General features: G+C 47.2%; 1 protein-coding gene across 1 annotated transcript; it reads right to left on the bottom strand.

Annotated features, from left to right (window-relative positions):
- Positions 1–98: 98 nt before the first annotated feature.
- Positions 99–22,648, bottom strand: BUB3 (BUB3 mitotic checkpoint protein). Its single transcript, XM_069753871.1, has 7 exons — positions 22,546–22,648; positions 15,166–15,360; positions 15,011–15,080; positions 12,181–12,332; positions 9,085–9,243; positions 926–1,103; positions 99–792 (listed from the first exon to the last, which is right to left on the bottom strand). The coding sequence occupies exons 2-7, from the start codon at positions 15,358–15,360 to the stop codon at positions 572–574; spliced, it is 975 nt and encodes a 324-aa protein (XP_069609972.1). The 5' UTR covers positions 22,546–22,648; the 3' UTR covers positions 99–571.
- Positions 22,649–24,930: the final 2,282 nt, after the last annotated feature.

Below are 24,930 nucleotides of genomic sequence, written 5' to 3'. Positions count from 1 at the left end.
ATTTATATAATGCCAATCTAATAAAGTTAGATTTGGCAGATGGCATTAAAACAGAGTGAGAAGTGCATGAACACACACAGAGGGAGCGGTAAACACAATTTACTAAGGGGTTCCATATTTATTGTTCTTATTTACAAAGATGTCCATCAATGTAAGGGAAAGTTGGGTATTATATACAGAGGAAAAAGTGACAAACTAGAAAATGCAACATTAAAAGAAAGAAAAGAAGACGCGGACAGAGGGATCTTGAACACTGTGACCGGCAGACAGACAATCTTATAGCTGCATTTGCAGGCGAGTCAGTCAGGAGTCCTCCAGGTGAAATAATGAAGGGCAAGAAATGCAGAGGAGGTCGACACGCTTCTGTATAAAACAACTGAGTATAATTTTATCTGTCAGACGTCTATCAACTGACGGATATTGAAAGCTTGGGAGGATGTGATAAAATCTCCCCCAGCCCTACAGTCAGCCATAGTTATCTGTCCTCAACATCAATAACGCTATTCATGAGGCAAGGGAAAATTAATAAAAAAATCTTGGTGCTGGGGGAGTAAAGGCAGGTGAAGCTGCCTCACTTGGGCTTTGTCTCGGCGTCTGTCACTTGCCGTATGAAGATAGCATCTTCGGGGTGTTCAATGTCATCCATTTCGTACATGTAGGAGGCAGCGATTGCCAGAGTGCTGCCGTCAATACTGAAGGCCAGGGAGGCGATGCTTGTAGGGTAGCGGTGGAACTGGCACAGACGTTTTTTGTTGAAAGGATCCCAAATATTAACAAAACCATCTGAGCCACCTGCAGAATGTAAGGAGAGGCGAAGTTAGCACCATTATGTATGAGGTCACAAGAAAACAGTGCGGTAATGTAGGAAATCAAGTGGGGTACAAAGTGGGGCGAGATCTCTCCTGGTGAGGACAAGTGAACGGACCTGTAGCGAAGGTGTTGTGGACGCTGTGGAAGGACACGGCGTTCACAGGATAGATCTGCTCAATGTTGTTCTCCTTCAGCCGGTGACACTTGAAGGCATATTTCTTCTTCTGGACTTCCAAGCTTGGGTCTAAATACTCTACAGCAACTCGGCCTTCAATGGAGCTCAACACGTAGCCCTGAGACAACCAGAAATGGAAGTTATGGTAGGGAAATTGGAAAAAGCACTTGAGCCGATTAGAATAATCTCAATGGAAAAGTTCAGGAATTATGAAGCTATCAGAATGCAAAAGGCACAGAGACAGAAGACCCTTATCCTTCTAGCCGCCGGCTTCTCCCTGCCCTGCTTGGTCTGTTAATTACAGTAGAATTCTGGCTTCTAAAAGTCACTTTTATAGCATTGCAAGCCTACAAATTGAAATAAGTTTTATTTAAACTAAGGCTTGTTTCACACTTGCGTTTAAAAAAAAAAAAAAAAACGCATGGTGCAAAAACGCATGTAAACGCGTGCAAACGCTGCGTTTTTTTAGACGCATGCGTTTTAGGATGTGGTGAAAAAAAACACGGCGTTTTGACGCGTTTACATGCGTTTTTTCATGCGTTTGCATTTTGTAAACGCATGATGAGAAGTGTGTGACAGCTGCCAATCATCAAAATCAAGTAAAAATCCCACTATAAACAGAAATAGATAGGGTTAGGGGTAGGGATCCTAACCCGAACGGGATCCTAACCCTACCCCTAACCTAACCCTAAAGGGACCCTAACCCTAACCCTAAGGGTTAGGATCCCTTTAGGGTTAGGTTAGGGGTAGGGTTAGGATCCCTTTAGGGTTAGGTTAGGGGTAGGGTTAGGATCCCTTTAGGGTTAGGTTAGGGGTAGGGTTAGGATCCCGGTAGGGTTAGGATCAGGGTTAGGATCCCGGTAGGGTTAGGATCAGGGTTAGGATCCCGGTAGGGTTAGGAATCGGATCCCTTTAGGGTTAGGATCCCTTTAGGGTTAGGATCCCTTTAGGGTTAGGATCCCTTTAGGGTTAGGATCCCTTTAGGGTTAGGATCCCTTTAGGGTTAGGATCCCTTTAGGGTTAGGATCCCTTTATCACCTTTATGGTGGGGGGGGGGGGGTGGCATATCAGTGTGTTTTCTGTTTTTTTTCTATAAAAAAAACACATGCGTTTTTTACGCAACCAAACGCATGTGCTTAAAAAACGCATGCGTTTCCATCGACTCCAATGCATTTTTTGCCACAAAAAAAAACGCATACGAACGCATGCGTTTTTTGCGTTAAAAAACGCCTCTGAAAATTACTACATGTTGCATTTCTGCAAAAGAACGCATGCAGCAAAAAAAACGCATGCGTTCAAAAACGCGACCAAACGCGTCTAAAAAAAAAAGCATGCGTTTTTAATGTTAAACATAGGGGAAGAAAACGCATGCGTTTTTTTGCGGTACAAACGCTGCAGATAAAAACGCAAGTGTGAAGCCAGCCTAAGTTTTCTCTGAAAAAAATAACAGCTGAAAAGAAAACCTGTCAGTATTTAACATTTGCAAATCCTTCATCTTGAATCAATTTTCCGTAAAAAAAATAAATAAAAAATATTCGAGAAGCGTAAGGGTATGTTTCCACGGTCAGTAAATGCTGCGTGTTGGACGCTGCATACAGCCGCAGTGTTCAGATGTTAAAGCGTAGTGGAGGGGATTTCATGAAATCCCAACTCCACTATGCGGAGGGACGCGTTCGGCTTTCCTGCGTAAACAGACACGCAGCGTGTCTTTCCAGACCGCAACATGTCAATTTATCTGGCGGAGACGCTCCGTCTCTGCAAGATAAATATCACCGTCCAATGTATCGGGTGCGGTGATTCCACATGGTTAAAAAAAAAAAAAAAAAAACCACACATGCAGAATTACCTGCGTTCAATTGCCGGCAGCGCTTTGGACGGAGCGGACATGTGCTGCGTCCAAAGCGCTGCCGGTTTCTGCCCGTGGAAACATACCCTTAGGCCATATTCTAATGGACGGTCCGCAAGTCTCCTGCCCCAAAACCCAACAGCCTCATGAGCACATAGGAGACTATTGAGTTTGGGTTAGTTGACGCACAGCCAGTCCATACATCACAATACATCCAGTACCCCTCCACAGAGAGAGAGAGAATTTTAGTCTAGGAAGAGGTTTCACATGTACCCATTCAGATGGAGACGTTTATTCTCAGCGAGGTAAGGCAAGCAGGCTCGGACTGGCCCACCGGGGAACCGGAGGATCCTCCGGTGGGCCCTGGCACTGACACCTGCTGGCAGGGCCTCCCCCGCTCCAGGGCCCCCTCCCCCGCTGGCCCGCCCGCCTTGAATACTCACCCTGCCTGCTCCAGCGATGGTCTCGGCGTCTGCACTGCAGCTCGTCCTGAACGAGCTGTCACGTGACACCGCTCATTAAGATCATGAATATGCGCATATTCATGATCTTAATGAACGGTGTCACATGACCGCTCAAGCAGAAGAAGGTGCTGCGCCGGCGCCTGGAGTCGGGACAGAGCGCGAGGGATGTCGGCACGGCCGTGCAGTGGGACAGGTGAGTATGAGGGACGGGGGGGGGGGGGGGGAAGGGATGAAGGAGGACATAAGTCGGCGCGCCGAGCAGGAGCGGAGAGAAAAGCCTGCATACAAGGGGGAATATAAGCCATGCAGGGGGGAATATAAGCAGGGGCGGATTATCAGAGGGTCAATATGGGCGGTAGCCCAGGGCCCAGTGGTCTGGGGGGGCCCTGGGCTACCGCACAGATTAACCCTCTGAAAATCATCTGTGAATGCCCGCCGGGCGGCGTTTACGTGCCCCCGGACACGGTGGGCAGAGAGAGGGGGCCCGCATCGGGCCCCTTCTCATCTGCTCACCGGGCCCCTTCCGGCGCTGCGGCGGTTTTCTATTGATGTGCGGGCGCGCGCCCGCACGTCAATAGTTAACAACAACAGCCGCCAGCCAATTGGAGGCTGGCGGCTGAAGTCGGCCGCGCGCACACGTCGCCGGCGTCTGACGTCATTGTCAGTCGCCGGCGAGTGTGCGCTGCAGAAGGGAGCTCGCCGCCGGGAGCGTGGACAGGTGAGGAGACTGTTTGGTTTTTTTTTTGATCAGTTAAACGGTGTACACACTGGGGGCAATGCTGGAGACAGTGGGGCAGATTGCTGGACACACTGGGGCAGATTGCTGGACACACTGGGGCAGATTGCTGGACACACTGGGGCAGATTGCTGGACACACTGGGGCAGATTGCTGGACACACTGGGGCAGATTGCTGGACACACTGGGGCAGATTGCTGGACACACTGGGGCAGATTGCTGGACACACTGGGGCAGATTGCTGGACACACTGGGGCAGATTGCTGGACACACTGGGGGAGATTGCTGGACACACTGGGGGCAGATTGCTGGACACACTGGGGGCAGGACTGGAGGCATGGGCAGAATGTAGACACAGGGCATGATTGGAGACACGGGGTAGAATGAAAGACATGGGGCAGGATTGGATCATGGGGCAGGATGGATACGATGGAGACAGATGGGGCAGGATGGGGAGATCATATGGGGCAGGATGGGGAGATCATATGGTGTAGAATGGATACTCATGAGTGCAGGATGGGAGAACATATGGCTGGAGCGAGGAATGAGATACATGGGGTGGGGAATATTATTACCATAGGGGCTAATTAAGGGATATTATTACTGCAGTGATGTATTTATTTTATTTTTTGAGTATACTGTTTTAAATGGGGGGGCGGTCCTGTTACTGTGCAGAGTGACACTATATCACCTTTTTTTCTTCATGTGGTGTAATGTAGAAGTTGTGAAAAATTAAGTAATGTGTTCTGCAAGCGGAGCTCGAGATAACTGTGTTATTTCCTGCAGAAACGAGTCCTGGCTGGAAGGAATGATGGCGGTCTGTGCTGGATGAAAGATGAAGGACTTCACCTAGAGACGTCACTGGTGAGTCAGTGTTACCTATACACTGACACTATACACTGTATACTATATACAGAGGTCCTGTGTACAATGTCACCAGTGATCTCTGTATTACCTCTACACAGACACTGCATACTAAGTAGAGATCTCCTGTGAATACTGGCACTTATGGTGATAGTATTGTGTGTTTTTTTTGTTTGTTTTTTTACTGATCAGTATTGTAGTATTCAGTCACTATGTGGTGGTAATATGTGGTCTGGAAATGGTGTTGTGGTATTTGTCCCTTGTATGTGCTATTTGGTCACCAAGTGGTAATATGTGGTCTTGACATGGTGCGGTGGTATTTGTTCCTTGTATGTGATATTATTCGATCACTGTGGTTGTAATTTGTGGTCTGGTCATGGTACGGTGGTATTTGTTCCTTGTATGTGATATTATTGGTCAAGATATACCTAAATTGTATTGCAGATTTTAACAAATATTTAATAGGTTACAGTAGAGTAGGGCCCGGCCCTTTTTCTGGAATAATCTGGTTCGGGTATATCATGACCCCCGTCACATGACCCCCGTCACATGACCGGGGGGGCCCACAGTGTGTGAACAGCCCGGGACCCTGGCTACCCTTAATCCACCCCTGAATATAAGCCATACAGGGGGGAATATGAGCCATGCAGGGGGGGGGGGGGGAGGAATATGAGCCATGCAGGGGGGGGGGGGGGAGGAATATGAGCCATGCGGGGGGGGGGGGGATTATGAGCCATGCGGGGGGGGGGGGGGGGGGGGGAATATGAGCCATGCGGGGGGGGGGGGGGGGATATGAGCCATGCAGGGGGGGGACTATGAGCCATGCAGGGGGGGGACTATGAGCCATGCAGGGGGGGGGACTATGAGCCATGCAGGGGGGGGACTATGAGCCATGCAGGGGGGGGGGGGGACTATGAGCCATGCAGGGGGGGGGGGGGACTATGAGCCATGCAGGGGGGGGACTATGAGCCATGCAGGGGGGGACTATGAGCCATGCAGGGGGGGACTATGAGCCATGCAGGGGGGGACTATGAGCCATGCAGGGGGGGGACTATGAGCCATGCAGGGGGGGGGGGGGGGGGGGGACTATGAGCCATGCAGGGGGGGGGGGGGACTATGAGCCATGCAGGGGGGGGGGGACTATGAGCCATGCAGGGGGGGGACTATGAGCCATGCAGGGGGGGGGGGGGGGGACTATGAGCCATGCAGGGGGGGGGGGGGACTATGAGCCATGCAGGGGGGGACTATGAGCCATGCAGGGGGGGGACTATGAGCCATGCAGGGGGGGGGACTATGAGCCATGCAGGGGGGGGGGACTATGAGCCATGCAGGGGGGGGGGGGGGACTATGAGCCATGCAGGGGGGGGGGGGACTATGAGCCATGCAGGGGGGGGGGGGACTATGAGCCATGCAGGGGGGGGGGGGGGGGACTATGAGCCATGCAGGGGGGGGGGGGGACTATGAGCCATGCAGGGGGGGGACTATGAGCCATGCAGGGGGGGACTATGAGCCATGCAGGGGGGGGGACTATGAGCCATGCAGGGGGGGACTATGAGCCATGCAGGGGGGGGGACTATGAGCCATGCAGGGGGGGGACTATGAGCCATGCAGGGGGGGGACTATGAGCCATGCAGGGGGGGGACTATGAGCCATGCAGGGGGGGGGGGACTATGAGCCATGCAGGGGGGGGGGGGGGGGGGAGACTATGAGCCATGCAGGGGGGGGGGACTATGAGCCATGCAGGGGGGGGGGGGGGACTATGAGCCATGCAGGGGGGGGGGGGGGGGAGACTATGAGCCATGCAGGGGGGGGGGGGACTATGAGCCATGCAGGGGGGGGGCATATGAGCCATGCAGGGGGGGGGGGGACTATGAGCCATGCAGGGGGGGGGGGGACTATGAGCCATGCAGGGGGGGGGGGACTATGAGCCATGCAGGGGGGGGGGGGGGACTATGAGCCATGCAGGGGGGGGGGGGGGACTATGAGCCATGCGGGGGGGGGGGGGGGACTATGAGCCATGCAGGGGGGGGGGACTATGAGCCATGCAGGGGGGGGGGGGGGACTATGAGCCATGCGGGGGGGGGGGGGGGGACTATGAGCCATGCAGGGGGGGGGGGGGACTATGAGCCATGCAGGGGGGGGGGGGGGGGACTATGAGCCATGCAGGGGGGGGGGGGGGGACTATGAGCCATGCAGGGGGGGGGGACTATGAGCCATGCAGGGGGGGGGGGGGGACTATGAGCCATGCAGGGGGGGGGACTATGAGCCATGCAGGGGGGGGGGGACTATGAGCCATGCAGGGGGGGGGGGGGGGGGGGGGGGACTATGAGCCATGCAGGGGGGGGGGGGGGAAACTATGAGCCATGCAGGGGGGGGGGGGGACTATGAGCCATGCAGGGGGGGGGGGACTATGAGCCATGCAGGGGGGGGGGGGGGACTATGAGCCATGCAGGGGGGGGGGGGGGGAACTATGAGCCATGCAGGGGGGGGGGGGACTATGAGCCATGCAGGGGGGGGGGGGGGGACTATGAGCCATGCAGGGGGGACTATGAGCCATGCAGGGGGGAATATGAGCCATGCATACAGGGCGGACTATAAGCCATGCATACAGGGGGGGAATATAAGCCATGCATACAGGGGGAGATATGAGCCATGCATACAGGAGGGGTAATATGAGCTATGTATATGGGATAGGAGGGAGATGAGCCATGCATACAGGAGGGGGGTCATTATACAGTATGGAGCATCATGTGTGGCCAATGGACATTATACAGTATGGAGCATCATGTGTGGCCGTTATACAGTATTCAGCATCATGTGTGGCCATTATACAGGATGGAGCATCATGTGTGGCCATATTTTTGTTTGCTTATAATTATTGTATATAAAACAGTGTGATTAGCAGTGCTGAATGGGTGTGGTTGGGACGTGGATATGGGTGTGACTAGTTGTGAAATGGGTCTGGTCAGAGGCGTGGCCTAAAATTTGTCGCGGCGCACTATGCGCGCCGCAAACTTAATACCTCCTTCCCTTCAAAAGTTGGGAGGTATGGTACCACATTTGCCAGATCACGGCAAGTGCCGCAAATCCCATAGGGAATGAATGAGGCCGAACGCAGTGTTGCCGTAAGTGATCCGTTACGCGGCATATGCAGAAAAACTGCCCGATCTGCTGCAAAAGGCGACTTTCACATCAGCGATTCTTGCCAAAGTCACTGCCGATAGTGTCATACTCACCAAAGGGGGAGGCAGAGCTAAAAGTGCCTAGGGCAGCAGAAACTCTAAATACGGCCCTGGGGGGCTACATTATATTCTGTGGTGGGGACTGCGTCATACCTGAGAGTGTTGCATTATATTTTGTGGGGTGCTGCATTATATTCTATGAGAGGGGACTGCATTATATTTTATGAGGGGGCTACATTATATTCTGTGAGGGGGCTACCCCAACCCTTGCTACATTATTAAGACGTGAACTACCTTATATTATACCCTGATATTAGCGCTTTTTACTGCACAATTGGTGGTCTTGTATCTATTTCTATGTAGCTACATAGTGGGCCCCAAGAATGATTTTCTCTGGTGGGCCCAAGGTGCTCCAGTCCGACGCTGAAGGCAAGTGTAGGACCTGGTATAAGAGAGATGCCGTAAAGAGGCTACCAGGTACACATAAAATTGGCCATTTTTATGCGCTAAACGCTCTCATTTTTCATATTTCTAGTGCAGTAATGCAGTTCAAATTTCGTATTTCAAGTTTGCATGTTCTAGCGCTGCAGTGTGCTGCCTTATTTACTTAACTATATACGAGTTGGCGACTCTAGGTTCAGCACCTGTTCACACTTAGTCTATGTTTGGATGTGCCGGTCAGGTTTTTGAAATGTAGTCCATACATCACAGTCCGTACACAGCTATCAGAATTCAGCCTTGCCCATATAAACCATTAAGAATTCACATTTTAATTTCTTCTAAAACATGAAAGTGCTGATAGACTGGTGCAACATGAAATTTTGTTACTCATTTTTGTTTTCCTAAAGAGGAGCGAATGCATTTTGAAAAACCAACCAGGAAGAAATACAATATAAAATATCAATATTTTGGCATGTAGTAACACCATGCATCCTTTAACAGTTGGGATATATTGCTACTGCACATAGTGACAAATATAAAAACATGTGGTGACCTCTCCCGATTACCTGTTTATTGGGGAATGCTCGGATACACCGGGTCTGGTACTTTAGACTGGATTCACGTCTCTGTTGCACATAGCCCATGTTCCGGAGATCCCATACCAACACTCTTCTACCGGCAGTGCCCACAATCAGCCGGTCTCCAGACACAGACAGCGTATACACCTACGGGAGAAAAGAGACATTTCATATGTAGCATTGAATCAAACATGAACAACAGGCGACACAGATATGAGAGGATAGATAGATAGATATATATATATATATATATATATATATATATATATATATATATATATATATATATATATATATATATATATATATATATCTCAATACAAGTAAAAAGTCTGCACAGAATGTCAACATCTTATTAGTATGTTCCCAAAGTAAGACAAATGAAGCAGAACGCAGCGCCGGAGAGGTCAGCTGGTAAATTAAGGTTTCTGCGTCTAAGCCATCAAAAGACAAGAAGTCCCACAGTATTTCATATAAATAAATAAATAAAAAAGCTGCAAAACATTTTCATGTCATCAATTCACACCATAAGCGCTCGAGCCTGGGAGCTGTGCACAAAGAAAGTCAATTACTGAACTTGTCAAAGTTTCTGCATCCATCCACGGCGCATGGCCGCGCGGTTATAAACATGGTCTGCTACAGCGGCTACGGTACAAGCACAATGAAGGTTAGGAGAGAATTCATTACGCCGGCCAACGTACAAGAACAATCAGTAAAGAGCAGTTTACATCATTTCAGCCCACAAAACCCAAGTGGCGCCCCCTCACCCAGAGATTTTCAGTTTCTTCCCAGATAACGATCTATTGGATGAAGCGACCTGTATGCTTATTCTCCAGGCTCTATGAGACAGCAATGGTGGGAGCCAGGAGAAAGCATTCAGCCTGTTGTGGGTCCTTAGTATGGCCGAGTCTGCAGAGCGACATTCAGATTACAGGGTCATAGTGCAACATCGCATCTAATGATGGCGTCACGTTGCGACCTGCCGCGACACAGATGCTAAGGTTTCCAAGCGAGTCGGATTTTCTGCCGCTGGTTGCAAGTCGTCACTGTGACTTGCATGTTCTTAGGCTACGTTCACATTAGCGTTTTGCGTGTTTGCGTCGGGCGACGCAGCGGCGACGCATGCGTCATGCGCCCCTAAATTTAACATGGGGGACGCATGGACATGCGTTGTGCTGCGTTGTGCGACGCATGCGTTTTTTTTGCCGCAAGCGTCGGGCGCAGAAAACGCAACAAGTTGCATTTTTCTTGCGTCCAAATTTCGGCAAAAAAGGACGCATGCGTCGCAAAATGCAGCGTTTTTGCATGCGTTTTTATGTGCGTTGCGTCGCTGATGCAGCGGCGCACAACGCAAATGTGAACGTAGCCTTAAAGCAACAGCGCTTTTGTAAAATAGTCACACGGCAGCAAGTCACAAAGCGCACAAATGTTTTTGGTCACGTAATTTGCTGATGTTCTTAAATTTCGCATTTTAGCCTTGATTGGGTCCTTCCATCCCCGCAGAAGGAAGTAGTGACCAGACAATCTCTGATGTGTGACCAGCTGCAGCCGATCACTGACAGAGGCGGATCACCAACGCAAGAGAGAGTTGGTCGCGTGGCACAAGGAATTAAGAGAGTAGTAGCCAACTTGGAAAGCATCAGATCAGCAGCAAATAGGTAGGCAGTGGTTGACTTAGATTTTTAATGATGGATATAGATATTTCACAAGCCCTTTAAGTTACGTCAAGCTAACACAAGGATTCGGTGTTCATCCATAGGTACAGAGGAGAAAAAAAAACCTAATTTACACGACGGACCCCAAAAAAAAAAAAAAAAACTATAGCCAGGTGTATTTAAGGTGTATTATTTTATGAAAGAAAAAAAAAAAAAAAAAAGTGATGGCTTTTTTTCAAGTGACAGTAGACCGATTTCTATCAGAGCCTCCCCTTAGGGGTCCGATTATATCTAGAGGGTCTCTTATGGGGTGTAAAATTAATGTAGGGTTTTCAGTATAGATAACCACACACCTTGTGCCCCCTATATTGAAATACAGGGGGGGGGGGGGATGCTGCAGAGACGCCTCTTAGATTGCTTGCGAATACATAAGAAACAGTATGGCATAAAAACAAGTGAAAGAACTAGAGCGAGCGTTACCCGAGTGTAAGCAGCAGGAAAAATTACAAATGAATGCGGCGGCGCTGGCCACTTTACACTAATGCCACAGGTACGACTGCTGCCACCATTACCAAGACATACAGCGACCATAGCACAAGTGCAGGAGGAGGAGGGAGAAGAACGAACAGTTGTAATGAAACAATCTCTCGGAGAATGCTAAATCTTCTTTACAAACTGGTGTCACACCTGGATTGGAAGTAGTCTTTTTAGCCACCGGTTTCATCCATCACCCCAAACCATGGTGTCAAGCCGCCGAGTGGGTGGACACATGTCAGGAGAATGAAAGGAAAGAAAAGTAAAAAACAGAAAATGAAGAAACCCGACGTGCCGCGCTGTCTGAGCCAATAGGTAGGCGCTTTCCCAGTGGCCGTCTATTATGCGCCGTCCTGTCAGCTATTCATCACCGGCTTTTACCGGCCACATACACCCATAAATCAAACCAAGAAACAATGCAATTATTCTGCTCCGCACAAAGGTCTCGCCAGAAGTAGATTCAGTCGTGATGGGGTAAAAATGACGGCCATTTAGATGGAGTGCAGGCCCTGTAATGATGGCTCCAAACTGGTCAGTATATTTAAGAGGAAGCACAGGCACAGAAGCGCTGTGTTGATTTAGTGGAAGGAAAAGCTTTCCTGCTTCATCTTGACACAGTAACTTAGCAGAAAATATGAAGGAGAAAAAGGATGTAATAACTTAAATGCTGGCGCTGTAATCTTATGTGAGGTCTGCGGAAGAAACAATTGGTTTTAGCTGAGCACAGAACTTATGCTTCACATAGCGAAATATGATGGAAGGCAGGCAGCAATGCGGCAGAACTCAAATAAGTTTACAAGAGAATAAAACGCCGCCTAACGTTAAAAAAAAAAAAAAAAAAAGATAAAATTTCAGCAAACAGTCTAAAAAAATCCTATAATAAGAGCAAGCAAACCTTATCAGGCTGAGAAAACGTTCCCGCGTTGCATGGCGTCCGCGGATCCCACAATTTCACCGTCTGGTCCCAACTGCCCGTCACCATAACGTTCACCTCGGGGCAGAACTCCACGCATCGAATGGGAGCATCGTGACTCCCAACCACGGTTTCTGCAAAACAAACATTGCAAGAAAAAAAAAAAAAAAAAAAATACATAAAAAAAAAATAAATAAAAAATCAATAACACCCTCGGGCCACGACTATGAAGTCTTACTTTATGTGACACACTGGTCAGGTCTATATTCACAAGTCGCTGGCTAACACAACGCTATATTTATATAAATGGCACTTATTGACCATAATTTTACTGGTAGTAAAGATGGTTGGACCATAATGCCATTTAACCCAATCCCGAGAATGGTGCTCTGGTGTTCCCTGGTTACCCGTTTGGATGGAGTGATGTACTAGCATGCACCACCACTGAATTACTTCTCTATAGGACTGCAGCATATGGGGGTCATCAATAAGTATAAATGAGGAACCCCCCCAGCCATACTATCACGATCCATGGGGGATCCAGCACTCGGCAAGGTATGCTCCAGATTCTTCAGTGCAGTAACACCTTTACTGGGGGTGACATACCTTATTGCGTAATATAAGACGTGCAATATTAAAAGGGGGTTTCATTTTGGGGGTTTTTTTGTTGTTGGTTTTTTTGAGCCAGAGCCTGGGTGCCAAATACAATAAAGAACAACAAGCTTCACTCCACTATATATACAAAAAAAAAAAAAAACGGAGTAAATGCAATGTCCCACCAATCATTATATAAAAAAAAAAAAAAAAAAAAAATAGATTTTTATTCGATTAAATAGTACATACAAATATATCAACGTACATATTACAATACAGACCCAAACAGGAGAAAAAGAGGAAAAAAACTAGTGATAAGATAGGGAAGAGGTGAGAGACACAATGTAATCCCTCATGGTATCAGCATGATTATAGTCACAGCACGCAGAGTTCAGAGACTCACTCAATCAAAGTCTATCATATAATTCCTGAATCCTATATCGACCATGGATCTAGAACTACTGCAGGTAAATCAACATGCTTACCCATGAATAGGGGTGAATCGCAGATGCCCCTGACGCGCGTTTCGCGGTCCAGCTTTCTCAAAGGGGATACTTCACTCCACTGCCTAAACCATAGCATTAAACCCTCCAAAACCTTTGACTTATACTTACGTCAAAACATCATATTTGCCCCAAAATGGCATCAATAAAAACATAAGCTCAAACCACAAAAAATGAGCCGTCATCCAGCCCCAGATCCTCCAAAAATGAAACCACTAACGGTCTTGGAAAATGGTGATGCAAGTTTTTTTTTAATCTTACAAATTTTGGCATTTTCTGTTCACCGCATGAAAAAACAAAAACAAAACACACAACTCATACCGACAGGTCAGTTTTACCATATAATGAAAATGGTTATTAAAAAAAAAAAAAAAAATTAAATTGTGGAATTGCACTTTCACCACACTTGGAATTTTGTTCCCATTTTCCAGTACACTATATGGTAAAAAAGTAAGACTTCCTGCAAAAATCAAGCCCTCATACGGTTAAATTGATGGAAAAATTAAAAACATAAATAACTAAAAAGTATGTCTCTTGGAAAAAGGGGGAGGAAAAAAGAAAGCAAACAGAAAATCGCAAGGTTATGAAAAGATTAAAGAGGACTTTTTACCAAATTTTTCATGTTAAACTGGACATACGATGTAATAATGACTGCAAAGTAGAACAATTTTTTTTTTTTAGTTTATAAATTCGCCTAATCTCGCCTTATTGTTGGAATCTTATGCAAACAAACCTGTGATGATGTTATCGGTGTCACATGACCTAGGGCCACAGGTCCTACAAGCCGGAGTGTGCCGCCTAAATAAGCATTGAAGATATATTACACAGCACAAAAGTGTAGCGCTGTTATATTAACTCCAGTTAATAGCTCCACACTTCTGTGCTGTGTCATACAACATGTGACACTGATGACATCACAGATCCCTCTGCACTTCTATGTGGCCTGCATATGATTGGTCAGAGTCATACAGGAGGCAGAAGTACACGCCCCCAGTGAAAACTATGTATTAATGTGTGTATTATCCACTTGGACTTAACTAAAGTTAACTCATTAGGTGCCAAATATTTGACTGCCAATATCTCTGCCACAGAGGGACGAAACTAAATAAATTAAAAAAAAAAAAAAAAAAAACAAAACAAAAAAAACACCTTTGTATTCCACTCTGCAGCCACTATTTCATGGTGTCCAGTTTGCCACGAAAAACATGGTGAAGAGGTCCCCTTTAATATAAATATTATAAAAAAAAATTATAATAATTTAGACATTACATGGATCCCAAATTTGTATCATTTAAATAATACTTCCCACAGTTCAATACACTGAAAAATGAAAACATTACAGGTATTGGAAAATGGCAATACAAACCAAATTTATTTTTTTAGTTTCCAAATTTCTGAAATTTCTTTTTACTACTCAAAATCTATGCAGGTTTGATATTTCTGTAATCGCACCAACCTAGAGAATCATGTTTGACGAATGCCATAAAAACGAAACCCAAAAAACAGCGGAAAAATTGCTTTGTTTTTACCATTTTATCTCATTTAGCCTTTTTTTCTGTCATTCAGTATATTTTATGGTAAAACAAGCCCTCATATGGCCACGTCAACAGAAGAAAAAAAAAGATGGGTCTTGGAAGAAGGGGTGGAAAAAGGGGGGTGTAAAAATGAAAATTGGCAAGAGTTAATAAAAAGCCATTTCTTTTTCACACACTTACCTCCATCTGTATTCAGGTCGTGCATTTTTAACTGGTGATCCAGGCCTCCGCTCCAGGCATGAGTAGGATCCTACCATAGAAAAACAAACATGTGTTCTAGAACTGGTCACATTCACACACCAAGCAGTAAAGGAACTTTATCAGAAAACACGTACGTAGAAAGCGCAGTCGAGGACGGGAGCGGCATGCTGGTACTTCAGTCTCATTGTGTTTGCAGGAACATCATACAGGCGGACAGAAGAGTCCCAGGAGGAAGCCAGTAAGAACTGGGAAGTGTTTGGACTGAACTTGACGGCAGATATTCCATCCTCGGGGGCCTGATTGAGCTTAAATTCGTTGGAGCCCGTCATCTAAAACAACAAAAGTATTGAAAAACATGAGCATGTTCGTCAGGATACATTCCAAACTGGAGCCACTGAAACCATCTGCGGTAATCTATAGAAAAATTACACTTGCTGCAGATTAACACAAGGCCAATATTAAACTCAATTACTTTGCATTTTAAGAACAGTATTTCTGATTATTACTGTTAGGCTACTTTCACACTAGCGTCGGAATCTCCCCGTCGCAATGCGTCGGGGAGAGATTCCGACGCTAGCGTTTAACGTACTGCACAATGGAGGCAGCGGATGCATTTCTCCGCCGCATCCGCTGCCCCATTGTGAGGTGCGGGGGAGGTGGGGACGGAGTTCCGGCGGCGCATGCGCGGTCGGAAAAAGCGGTCCGTCAGGAGCAAAAAACGTTACATGTAGCGTTTTTTGCTCCCGACGGTCCGCAAAAGCACGACGCATCCGTTACTCGACGGATGCGACGTGTGGCAATCCGTCGCAAATGCGTCATCAATGCAAGTCTATGGGGAAAAAACGCATCCTGCAAGCACTTTTGCAGGATGCGTTTTTTCTGCAAAACGACGCATTGTGACAAATTGCAGAAAACGCTAGTGTGAAAGTAGCCTTACTCTATGGGGTCGTGCACATGTCAGATTATTTTTGCTCATACTGGTCCAAAATATATATAGAAAAATAATGCAGCATGCCCGAATTCAATCCAAAATTTGGATCGTGACCGACCATGTAAGTCAATGAGTCCATGGAAAACCTCGGACGTCATCGATTTCAATGGAGAATTGTTCGCACTATGCTGACATGTGAAAATCACTATCGACGATTTCGCAAAAAAAAAAAAAAATACAATGGTTTTTTATTCCATTAACACAATATTCCAGTTCATTTATTTCGTTTTATGCACCCGAAGCAAATAAGAGCTTGACCTCCCTTTCCTTTGAGCTGGACATTATGTTTATATAGCTCTCCATCGCCGGGTGTCCACTAGTCAGGGACCCGTTCCTGCTCGGCCCTTACTCACATTTTACATATGGTAAGGTTTTAATACTAGAGGTTAGGACCATCCCGAGTAGGGTCACTGTGACGCGGTGGGATGGCTTTTGTTTTTCGATCAAAACAATATTAACTAATTACCCCATGTTATTTTCATGCATTATTGCTATTTATTTAGTAACTGCAGGGTATTTTCTCTTTTTTTTTTAATCTTATGGCCATCTCGGACACAGCTGATGACAAAGTTGTGGTCCACCATGAAGTCCTAAAAGAAGAGGCCTCATGATGAATTGCCTCACGCATCTGCAATTCATGGTTTGCTTGCGGATTGAAATATCCGGAGCAGCCACAGATCTCCTGACCGGGACACCATCGTCTCATAGTGACATATTAAACTGTTGAGTCCAGGTTAGGAGATCTGTGGCCGTACCAGAAATGGTGGTCCGCACCATGATGGGGACGACAGCCCGAAACAGAAAATCCTAATGTCACCCAAACCCAAATTTTCTGTCCAGATAATGAGCCGGCATGGTTCTGACAGCCTGCCGTACACATCCCATAATACAGCTTCATCAGCAGATCGCTTCTCTGAAAGATGTAAGTAATCATTGTGATTCTTCCTAACGAGGCCTGTTCTGGTGGCAACTATATTAATAAATGGGTCAGGAATGTCTTCTCTGTAACGAGATCTGTCACTAATTACTAAGTATTTTAACCTCTTAAATTACCAGAAACTAAGATTGGCTTAAACAAGACATGTGTCTTTAATAAGCAGAGGCCTCTATGAAGCCCCTAATAAAATAAGAAAGCCTCACTAACGCAACTCATTTCCTCTCGGATCAATAAAGTAATTATATACTACAGACGCTTAAATAAAAATATGCCAGTGGCTTCAAGCAAATTTAATTTCACAGATTCTCCTCTAGAAAACAGCCTGCATAAACAGGACCATCTCAATTAACCCTGCGCCTGGTCCAGAGATCTGCGGGTAATTGCCCTGTGCAGCAGCACAGCCTCATTATATCAAAGGGTTTAGCCAGTCACCATAAACACACAGGTGCACATAAAATGCCACCATCTACTCCCATCATTCGCTGAAGACGAGAGAATGATCACCACCAATAATCCAAGAGCGCCTAAACTACCTAACAGCGCCATCCGCCAGAAAACAGGATAATGAGTGTGCGCCGATCACCATTTACACCGCATCCTGCGTATACAAGGTCGTGCCATAAAAAGACAATTTGCATGATGTGGGAAGATGACAAGAAGGCTTCCTCCATGATTATGATGGCTTTGGAGAGTCTGCAAATGGCACATCACATTCAGATGTTGAGAAACCAACAAGAAAACTACTAGCACAAAGCGAGCCCGCAGCATACGGTACAGGGGTACGTCTATGAATAAGAGGGGGAGAGGGACTCACAAAGCATAGGAACGGCAGCATAGATATCAGTGGCAACTTCAGCCAGGAGGGCTGACATCACCGATGACATCTCTAGCACTGGGCAGCCACCACCGATGACATCTCTAGCACTGGGCAGCCACCACCGATGACATCTCTAGCACTGGGCAGCCACCACCGATGACATCTCTAGCACTGGGCAGCCACCACCGATGACATCTCTAGCACTGGGCAGCCACCACCGATGACATCTCTAGCACTGGGCAGCCACCACCGATGACATCTCTAGCACTGGGCAGCCACCACCGATGACATCTCTAGCACTGGGCAGCCACCACCGATGACATCTCTAGCACTGGGCAGCCACCACCGATGACATCTCTAGCACTGGGCAGCCACGACCGATGACATCTCTAGCACTGGGCAGCCACGACCGATGACATCTCTAGCACTGGGCAGCCACGACCGATGACATCTCTAGCACTGGGCAGCCACGACCGATGACATCTCTAGCACTGGGCAGCCACGACCGATGACATCTCTAGCACTGGGCAGCCACGACCGATGACATCTCTAGCACTGGGCAGCCACGACCGATGACATCTCTAGCACTGGGCAGCCACGACCGATGACATCTCTAGCACTGGGCAGCCACGACCGATGACATCTCTAGCACTGGGCAGCCACGACCGATGACATCTCTAGCACTGGGCAGCCACGACCGATGACATCTCTAGCACTGGGCAGCCACGACCGATGACATCTCTAGCACTGGGCAGCCACGACCGATGACATCTCTAGCACTGGGCAGCCACGACCGATGACATCTCTAGCACTGGGCAGCCACGACCGATGACATCTCTAGCACTGGGCAGCCACGACCGATGACATCTCTAGCACTGGGCAGCCACGACCGATGACATCTCTAGCACTGGGCAGCCACGACCGATGACATCTCTAGCACTGGGCAGCCACGACCGATGACATCTCTAGCACTGGGCAGCCACGACCGATGACATCTCTAGCACTGGGCAGCCACGACCGATGACATCTCTAGCACTGGGCAGCCACGACCGATGACATCTCTAGCACTGGGCAGCCACGACCGATGACATCTCTAGCACTGGGCAGCCACGACCGATGACATCTCTAGCACTGGGCAGCCAGGAAGGCCGACATCACCGATAACATCTCTAGCAACGGGCGGCCAGGAGGGCCAACATCGCTGATGACATCTCTAACACCCAGCACCTCCAGGCGACTGCTGCAGTGCTAGAAGTCGGCATAGGTCTGTAGTCTGTGCAGGGGTGAAGCTATGGAGCAGGGTAGCATGGCGCTGATGTTTCCACTCCTCACTTAGCCGCAGATGGTTAAAGCCACATGGAAAAGGGATGAGGCAAGACGTGCAATCATCACTTTTTTGACCTGTAGTACATTTTTTTTTTAAAGGGGTAATGTGATGTCTGCAGTGGTCATATGACATTGTTTATAGGGAAAACAGGGCTGAGAAGCAGTGCAAGTTAAGTAGGTAAGTATATTATATAAGTTTATTTATACATCACCCTTTGGCCACTGGTGGACACCGCCTTTAATATTAGGAGATGCTGTCCGAAGTACTGTAGAGTGCTGTGAAGCACAGTTACCTTTGGGGAGCCACAGTCAGGCACTATAATGACTCTGGGTGAAGCTGGCAATTCTAAAGGCCCCGTCACACATAGCAAGATCGCTAGCGAGATCGCTGCTGAGTCACAAGTTTTGTGACGCAACAGCGATCTCATTAGCGATCTCGCTATGTGTGACACGTACCAGCGATCAGGCCCCTGCTGTGAGATCGCTGGTCGTGTCGGAATGGCCTGGGCCATTTTTTGATCGTTGAGGTCCCGCTGACATCGCTGAATCGGCGTGTGTGACGCCGATTCAGCGATGTCTTCGCTGGTAACCAGGGTAAACATCGGGTAACTAAGCGCAGGGCCGCGCTTAGTAACCCGATGTTTACCCTGGTTACCATCCTAAAAGTAAAAAAACAAACGCTACATACTTACCTATCGCTGTCTGTCCTCGGCGCTCAGCTTCTCTGGTCTGGCTGTGAGCGCCGGGCAGCCGGAAAGCAGAGCGGTGACGTCACCGCTCTGCTTTCCGGCCGCTGTGCTCACAGCCAGACCAGAGAAGCAGAGCACCGAGGACAGACAGCGATAGGTAAGTATGTAGCGTTTTTTTTTTTTTTTTTTACTTTAACGATGGTAACCAGGGTAAACATCGGGTTACTAAGCGCGGCCCTGCGCTTAGTTACCCGATGTTTACCCTGGTTACCGGGGACCTCGGGATCGTTGGTCGCTGGAGAGCTGTCTGTGTGACAGCTCTCCAGCGACGCTGCAGCGATCCGGATCGTTGTCGGTATCGCTGCAGCGTCGCTATGTGTGACGGGGCCTTTATGCAACAGAATTATTGTCAGGGTCACCATGTACTTGCCAGTATTTGGGGGGACAATTTCAAAGGCCACTGCTTAAAGTAAGCATCTTCTGATTCGTAGGCACTACACAGTGTCACGTTCGCTGGGCTGGTACAGTGAAGATTTTTATTTAACTTAATGTGCGTAAAGAAAAAGACCTATGCATAAAAGGCGCACACCTCAATATAGGAAAAATATACAAAATATCTTTATTGACCACAAAAAGCACACAGTGAATAAAAACATTTAAAAGTCAAAAAATGACAATACAACAACCAAGGTACCAGTAAAGTCCATATCACTATAGATATATATATGATACAATCCAAAAGGAATATATGCAATGCATAAACAACAAGGACTCAAGCCCCAGTATATGTATCAAATGAGAAGATTGCCCCCAATGCTGGGAATCATTTGTCATTTTTTGACTTTTAAATCTTTTTATTCACTGTGTGCTATTTGTGGCCAATAAAGATACTTTGTATATTTTTCCTATTATTGAGGTGTGTGCCTTTTATGCATAGGTCTTTTTCTTTACGCACATTGATATATTTTTATATGCATGTCGCAGCACCCTCTTTTCTATATTTCCCATATAATTTTGTGTAGTGCAACTTACCTTCTAGTTTTACTTAACTCTAACGATCAATTATTCACACCAAAAATCGGTAACACAGCCAAATTTAAAGAAGTACTCCACCTAAGTTATTTTTGTTGGTTACATGTGCATATAATGTAGTGGGGGTGTGACAATATACCGTACTCACCTACTGACGCGCTCTCCGGTCTCCAGCTCTTCTGAGAGTCTCATTCCTGGTGACCTATCTGGCTCATTCTATACTTTATGCGTGAGCTGGAAATCTCTTATAGGCTGCCTTCACACGTTCAGTATTTGGTCAGTATTTTACACCAGTATTTGGAAGCCAAAACCAGGAGTGGGTGATAAATGCATAAGTGGTGACGTGTTTCTATTATACTTTTCCTCTGATTGTTCCTCTTCCGATTTTGGCTTACAATTACGGAGATAAAAAAAAATTCATTAAATACTGAACGTGACCTAGAACAAAACTGACTGCAATCGATCAGCCAGGCCATTGTTTGGGAAGCATGAATCAGTTTGACAGGTTCCCCTTAAAGACAATCTGTCAGCAGGATTTTACCCCCAAACTGTATGTGCTGATAGCTCTTTCAAAGACAAATCCAGCAATTCCTTTACAAAGCCGGTCCATTCCTCCATTTTTGAGCAATCAGCATTTGAATTGATATGCAAATGAGGCTGAAGAGCTATGGTAGATCTGAAGCCTCTGTCACTCCAGCTCTATTCTCCGCCCAGTGCCGCCTCACTCACAGCTTCTATGCTGTTTGAATTCAGGTAAAAGGAGCCATCGGACAAGCAGCAGGAGGCAATGCTGGGCTGGGAATAGAGCTGGAGTGACAGAGGCTTCAGATCTACCATAGCTCTTCAGCCTCAAATGCATATCGATACAAAAGCTGATTTCTCAGGAACGTGCCGACCTTGTAAAGGTATTGCAGGTCTTGTCTTTGAAAGAGCTACATGTGCCTCTAACAATTGCAGGAGGAGGGGAATCCTGCCGAAAGATTCCTTTTAAGTTTAGAGCTTATAAAATGCTAACTGTAATATCAGATTTTTCAAAGTAATGACACCAGTCCCATCAGGTCTCAGATTTAACAATGGATGCAGTTTATAAGGTGAAATCTGGGTGACACATCCACATGACATATGTATGGTCAGTGTGGGGTATCGCCACTGGGACCCTCCACGAGTGCATGGGTGACCACTGCTGCATCGCCTGTGGTAACTACAAGGCAGATAGGACCCCAACCCTGGTGTGTGGTGGGGGTGCCAGCATACATCTAGATTGATAGATCTATGAAGTAGCTATTGTGCAGGTGGAGCAGAACTTATTGCATGTGCTGGGTCCACATAACATCCAGATGGAGCAGAGTCCGCAGCCGTCCTGTACTCAGTCAACGCAGCACACACCCCTATCTTCTTAACTTGGCACGTTCCTTAGCGCAGCAGCTCTATGAGGGAACATACCAAAGCACCATGAATGGGGGGGGGGGAGAGGGGATATCAAAACTGAAGTAGAGGAGAACTGGAGCAGCGGCACATAGGAACCAGAGTGCGCCTCTCATGTTCCATATATCACACACACGTCAGGCTTGCGGCAGATCCACAGTCACACAGGAGCGGAGCCCACCACACTGCAGGAGCCGGAGACACGCAGCATGGCAGGCACACGGCCCGGTGTCTTTCTCACACGCTTCCCTGCACTCGTCCTCTTCTTTCTCTCCACATTCCCTCACGATCACTCACCGTGCCTCCTGTCTATACCGCCCGTTCTTCCCTGTTTCAGCTTCAAACCGCCACCATTGAAGTTCGGGACCTCTGAAGATCAAGCTTGCTGATTGGCCAGTTTGAAAAAGTGTCTTTGAAGCTCATTGGCTAAGAGCTAGAACCTGACAGGAAGTCAGCGACTAATGTACCGGACGTGCTGTGACGTCACGGCCTGGCTGTCAAAACGCTAAGAAAACGTGACTTTTCGCCATGTTGTGGATGGCACTGGCAGAGAGTTAACATGATGGAAGTTGAGCGATGTAACGCTGAGGACGGAGGAGAATGTTGTACAAACATGTAATAAGGCGTCAGACAGGGTTATACGGAATGCTGGGTGCACTCACCCCACTTTTCTACACTACAAGGATAGTTTTTAATGTAAATTCTAATTTTGCTGTTTTAATCTATGGACAAGACAGCATATAGTGGGAGTACTGCCTACTTAACAGAAGATAATGAAGAGAAACCTCACCAAATAGTGACTATACAGTGAAAGTGAGAAAAAATTAAAAACATACATTTTAATAAGTTAATATAATGTAACCATAGGTGCCACCATTAAAAAATCGGGACAGAGCCTCCCGGTAGGGAGAATAACTCCAACCGTATACGCTGAGGGGCTATAGGAACAAGCTCAGAGCCCACCACTCCTCTGTATAGGAATAGCCAGGTCAGCCGTGGTGTAGCACCAATGTCATGGGATGAGCCGAACACTGGGGCGGTACCTCAACCCATATCAAACAACCACATATGAACTCTAAAAAAACAGCGCATGAGACAAAAATAGTCTAAAAGACAAAAAATAGAGCTATAGGGCCAACTGTTGTCCTATTAGGGGTTGGAACCGAAACCAAGGAGACTCTATAATAAAGTATGAAATCCTCCTCTAGTTACAGATATAAGGTTTGAAACAGTGGGGCCATATCTCTTATCCTGTATGGAGTATGTAGAGCCGGGCGCCAATCTGTAGAGGGAAAAAAGCCAATTTTCTGTCCTATAGTGATAGGTACCACAAAATCTGACAACATTCAAGTGTGAATCTATGAAAGTTGGAACATACTCTCAGTGGTTAGCACAGCAGCCTTGCAGCGCTGGAGTCCTGGCTTCAAACCCCATAAAGGACAACATCTGCAAAGAGTTTTAATGTTCTCTCCGTGTTTGCGTGGGTTTCCTCCGGGTTCTCCGGTTTCCTCCCATAATTCCAAAGACATACTGATAGGGGATCTAGATTGTGAGCCCAGTCTCACCAATCCTGAAGCATAGTTTCACCAGGGGAGTGTGTATTTCTTGCTGGTTGTGTCCTCCAGAGGAAAGAAGAGAAACTACCGTTATTCATGTTATTCCCTACGGGGCTGGTTGTAAAGTAATCCCAGTACTCCTGCCCTAACAAGGGCAGTCCACAGATACCCTTAGGCTGAAAGTCCCTGGACCCTCCTTAAAAGTTGTGGCCCAACGTGATTCATCCAGGCAAAATCATCAGGGCACTAGCTTGTGTTCATATAAAGGAGATAAAGTGTTGTTCTAGGACATGTGAGTCCCTCCACTATCTGTCCTATTCTCTTAGTTTAGGTTCCAACCCCTAATAGGACAACGGTTGGCCCTTTAGCTCTATTTCTTCTCTTTTAGACTTACTATTTTTGTCTCATGCGCTTTTCTTAGAGTTCATGTATCGTTTGATATGTGTTGAGGTACCACCCCAGTGTTCAGCTCATCCCATGACATTGGTCCTACATCACAGCTGACCTGGCTATTCCTATACAGAGCGGTGGCGGGCTCTGCGATTGGTCCTATAAGAGGACAGCCCCCCAGAGTATATGGTTGGAGTTATTCTCCCTGCCTGGAGGTTCTGTCCCCTGATTTTTTAATGATGACACCTATGGTTACATTATATTAACTTATTGATTAAAAGTTATGTTACGTGTTATGGAACCACTCAGCACCCAGAATATGTTGTGCAGTTATATGTATGTATAATAGGTTCCATGTGAGATGCATGTCCCTAATGCATCAGCCCACAGGCTGCGCCCCTGGGCAGAGGGGACACGATATTTCCTTTTTGTCCGCCCCCCACCTTTGTAATTCCCACAGTAAATATCGGCAGGCTCCGGCCACCTGTGGCTATTGTAATGTATGTCTGGCCTGCCGCTTTTCTATTGACCTGCCCTCTGTATCTGTGTGATATATTCTGTGTCATGTGAGTAAAGTGTTGTCAGACTGGAAATACGTGGAGAAGCAGTGATCTTTTATATGCGCCCATGTAACCAAGCAATTCCAGACAGCGTCCTTCATTCAGACTCCAGCCAAAGCAGAGTAGACCTCCTGAAACATGGGGTAGTACTGAAAGAGGTACCCCAGCTTGGTAGA

The sequence above is a fragment of the Ranitomeya imitator genome, chromosome 2, assembly GCF_032444005.1.
Source record: "Ranitomeya imitator isolate aRanImi1 chromosome 2, aRanImi1.pri, whole genome shotgun sequence".
Classification (NCBI taxonomy): domain Eukaryota; kingdom Metazoa; phylum Chordata; class Amphibia; order Anura; family Dendrobatidae; genus Ranitomeya; species Ranitomeya imitator.
Note: the sequence above shows the minus strand (reverse complement) of the source record. Positions and strands in the feature narration are given on the sequence as shown.

What these genes read in the sequence shown, in the direction of transcription:
- BUB3 (XM_069753871.1), bottom strand. Translation starts at nt 15,360, where the DNA reads ATGACGGGCTCCAACGAATTTAAGCTCAATCAGGCCCCCGAGGATGGA. An exon ending in CGACCTGAATACAGATGGAG is followed by an intron (nt 12,333 to 15,010) that starts GTAAGTGTGTGA and finishes TTTGTTTTGCAG; the next exon opens with AAACCGTGGTTGGGAGTCAC. An exon ending in CCACAACACCTTCGCTACAG is followed by an intron (nt 793 to 925) that starts GTCCGTTCACTT and finishes TACATTCTGCAG; the next exon opens with GTGGCTCAGATGGTTTTGTT.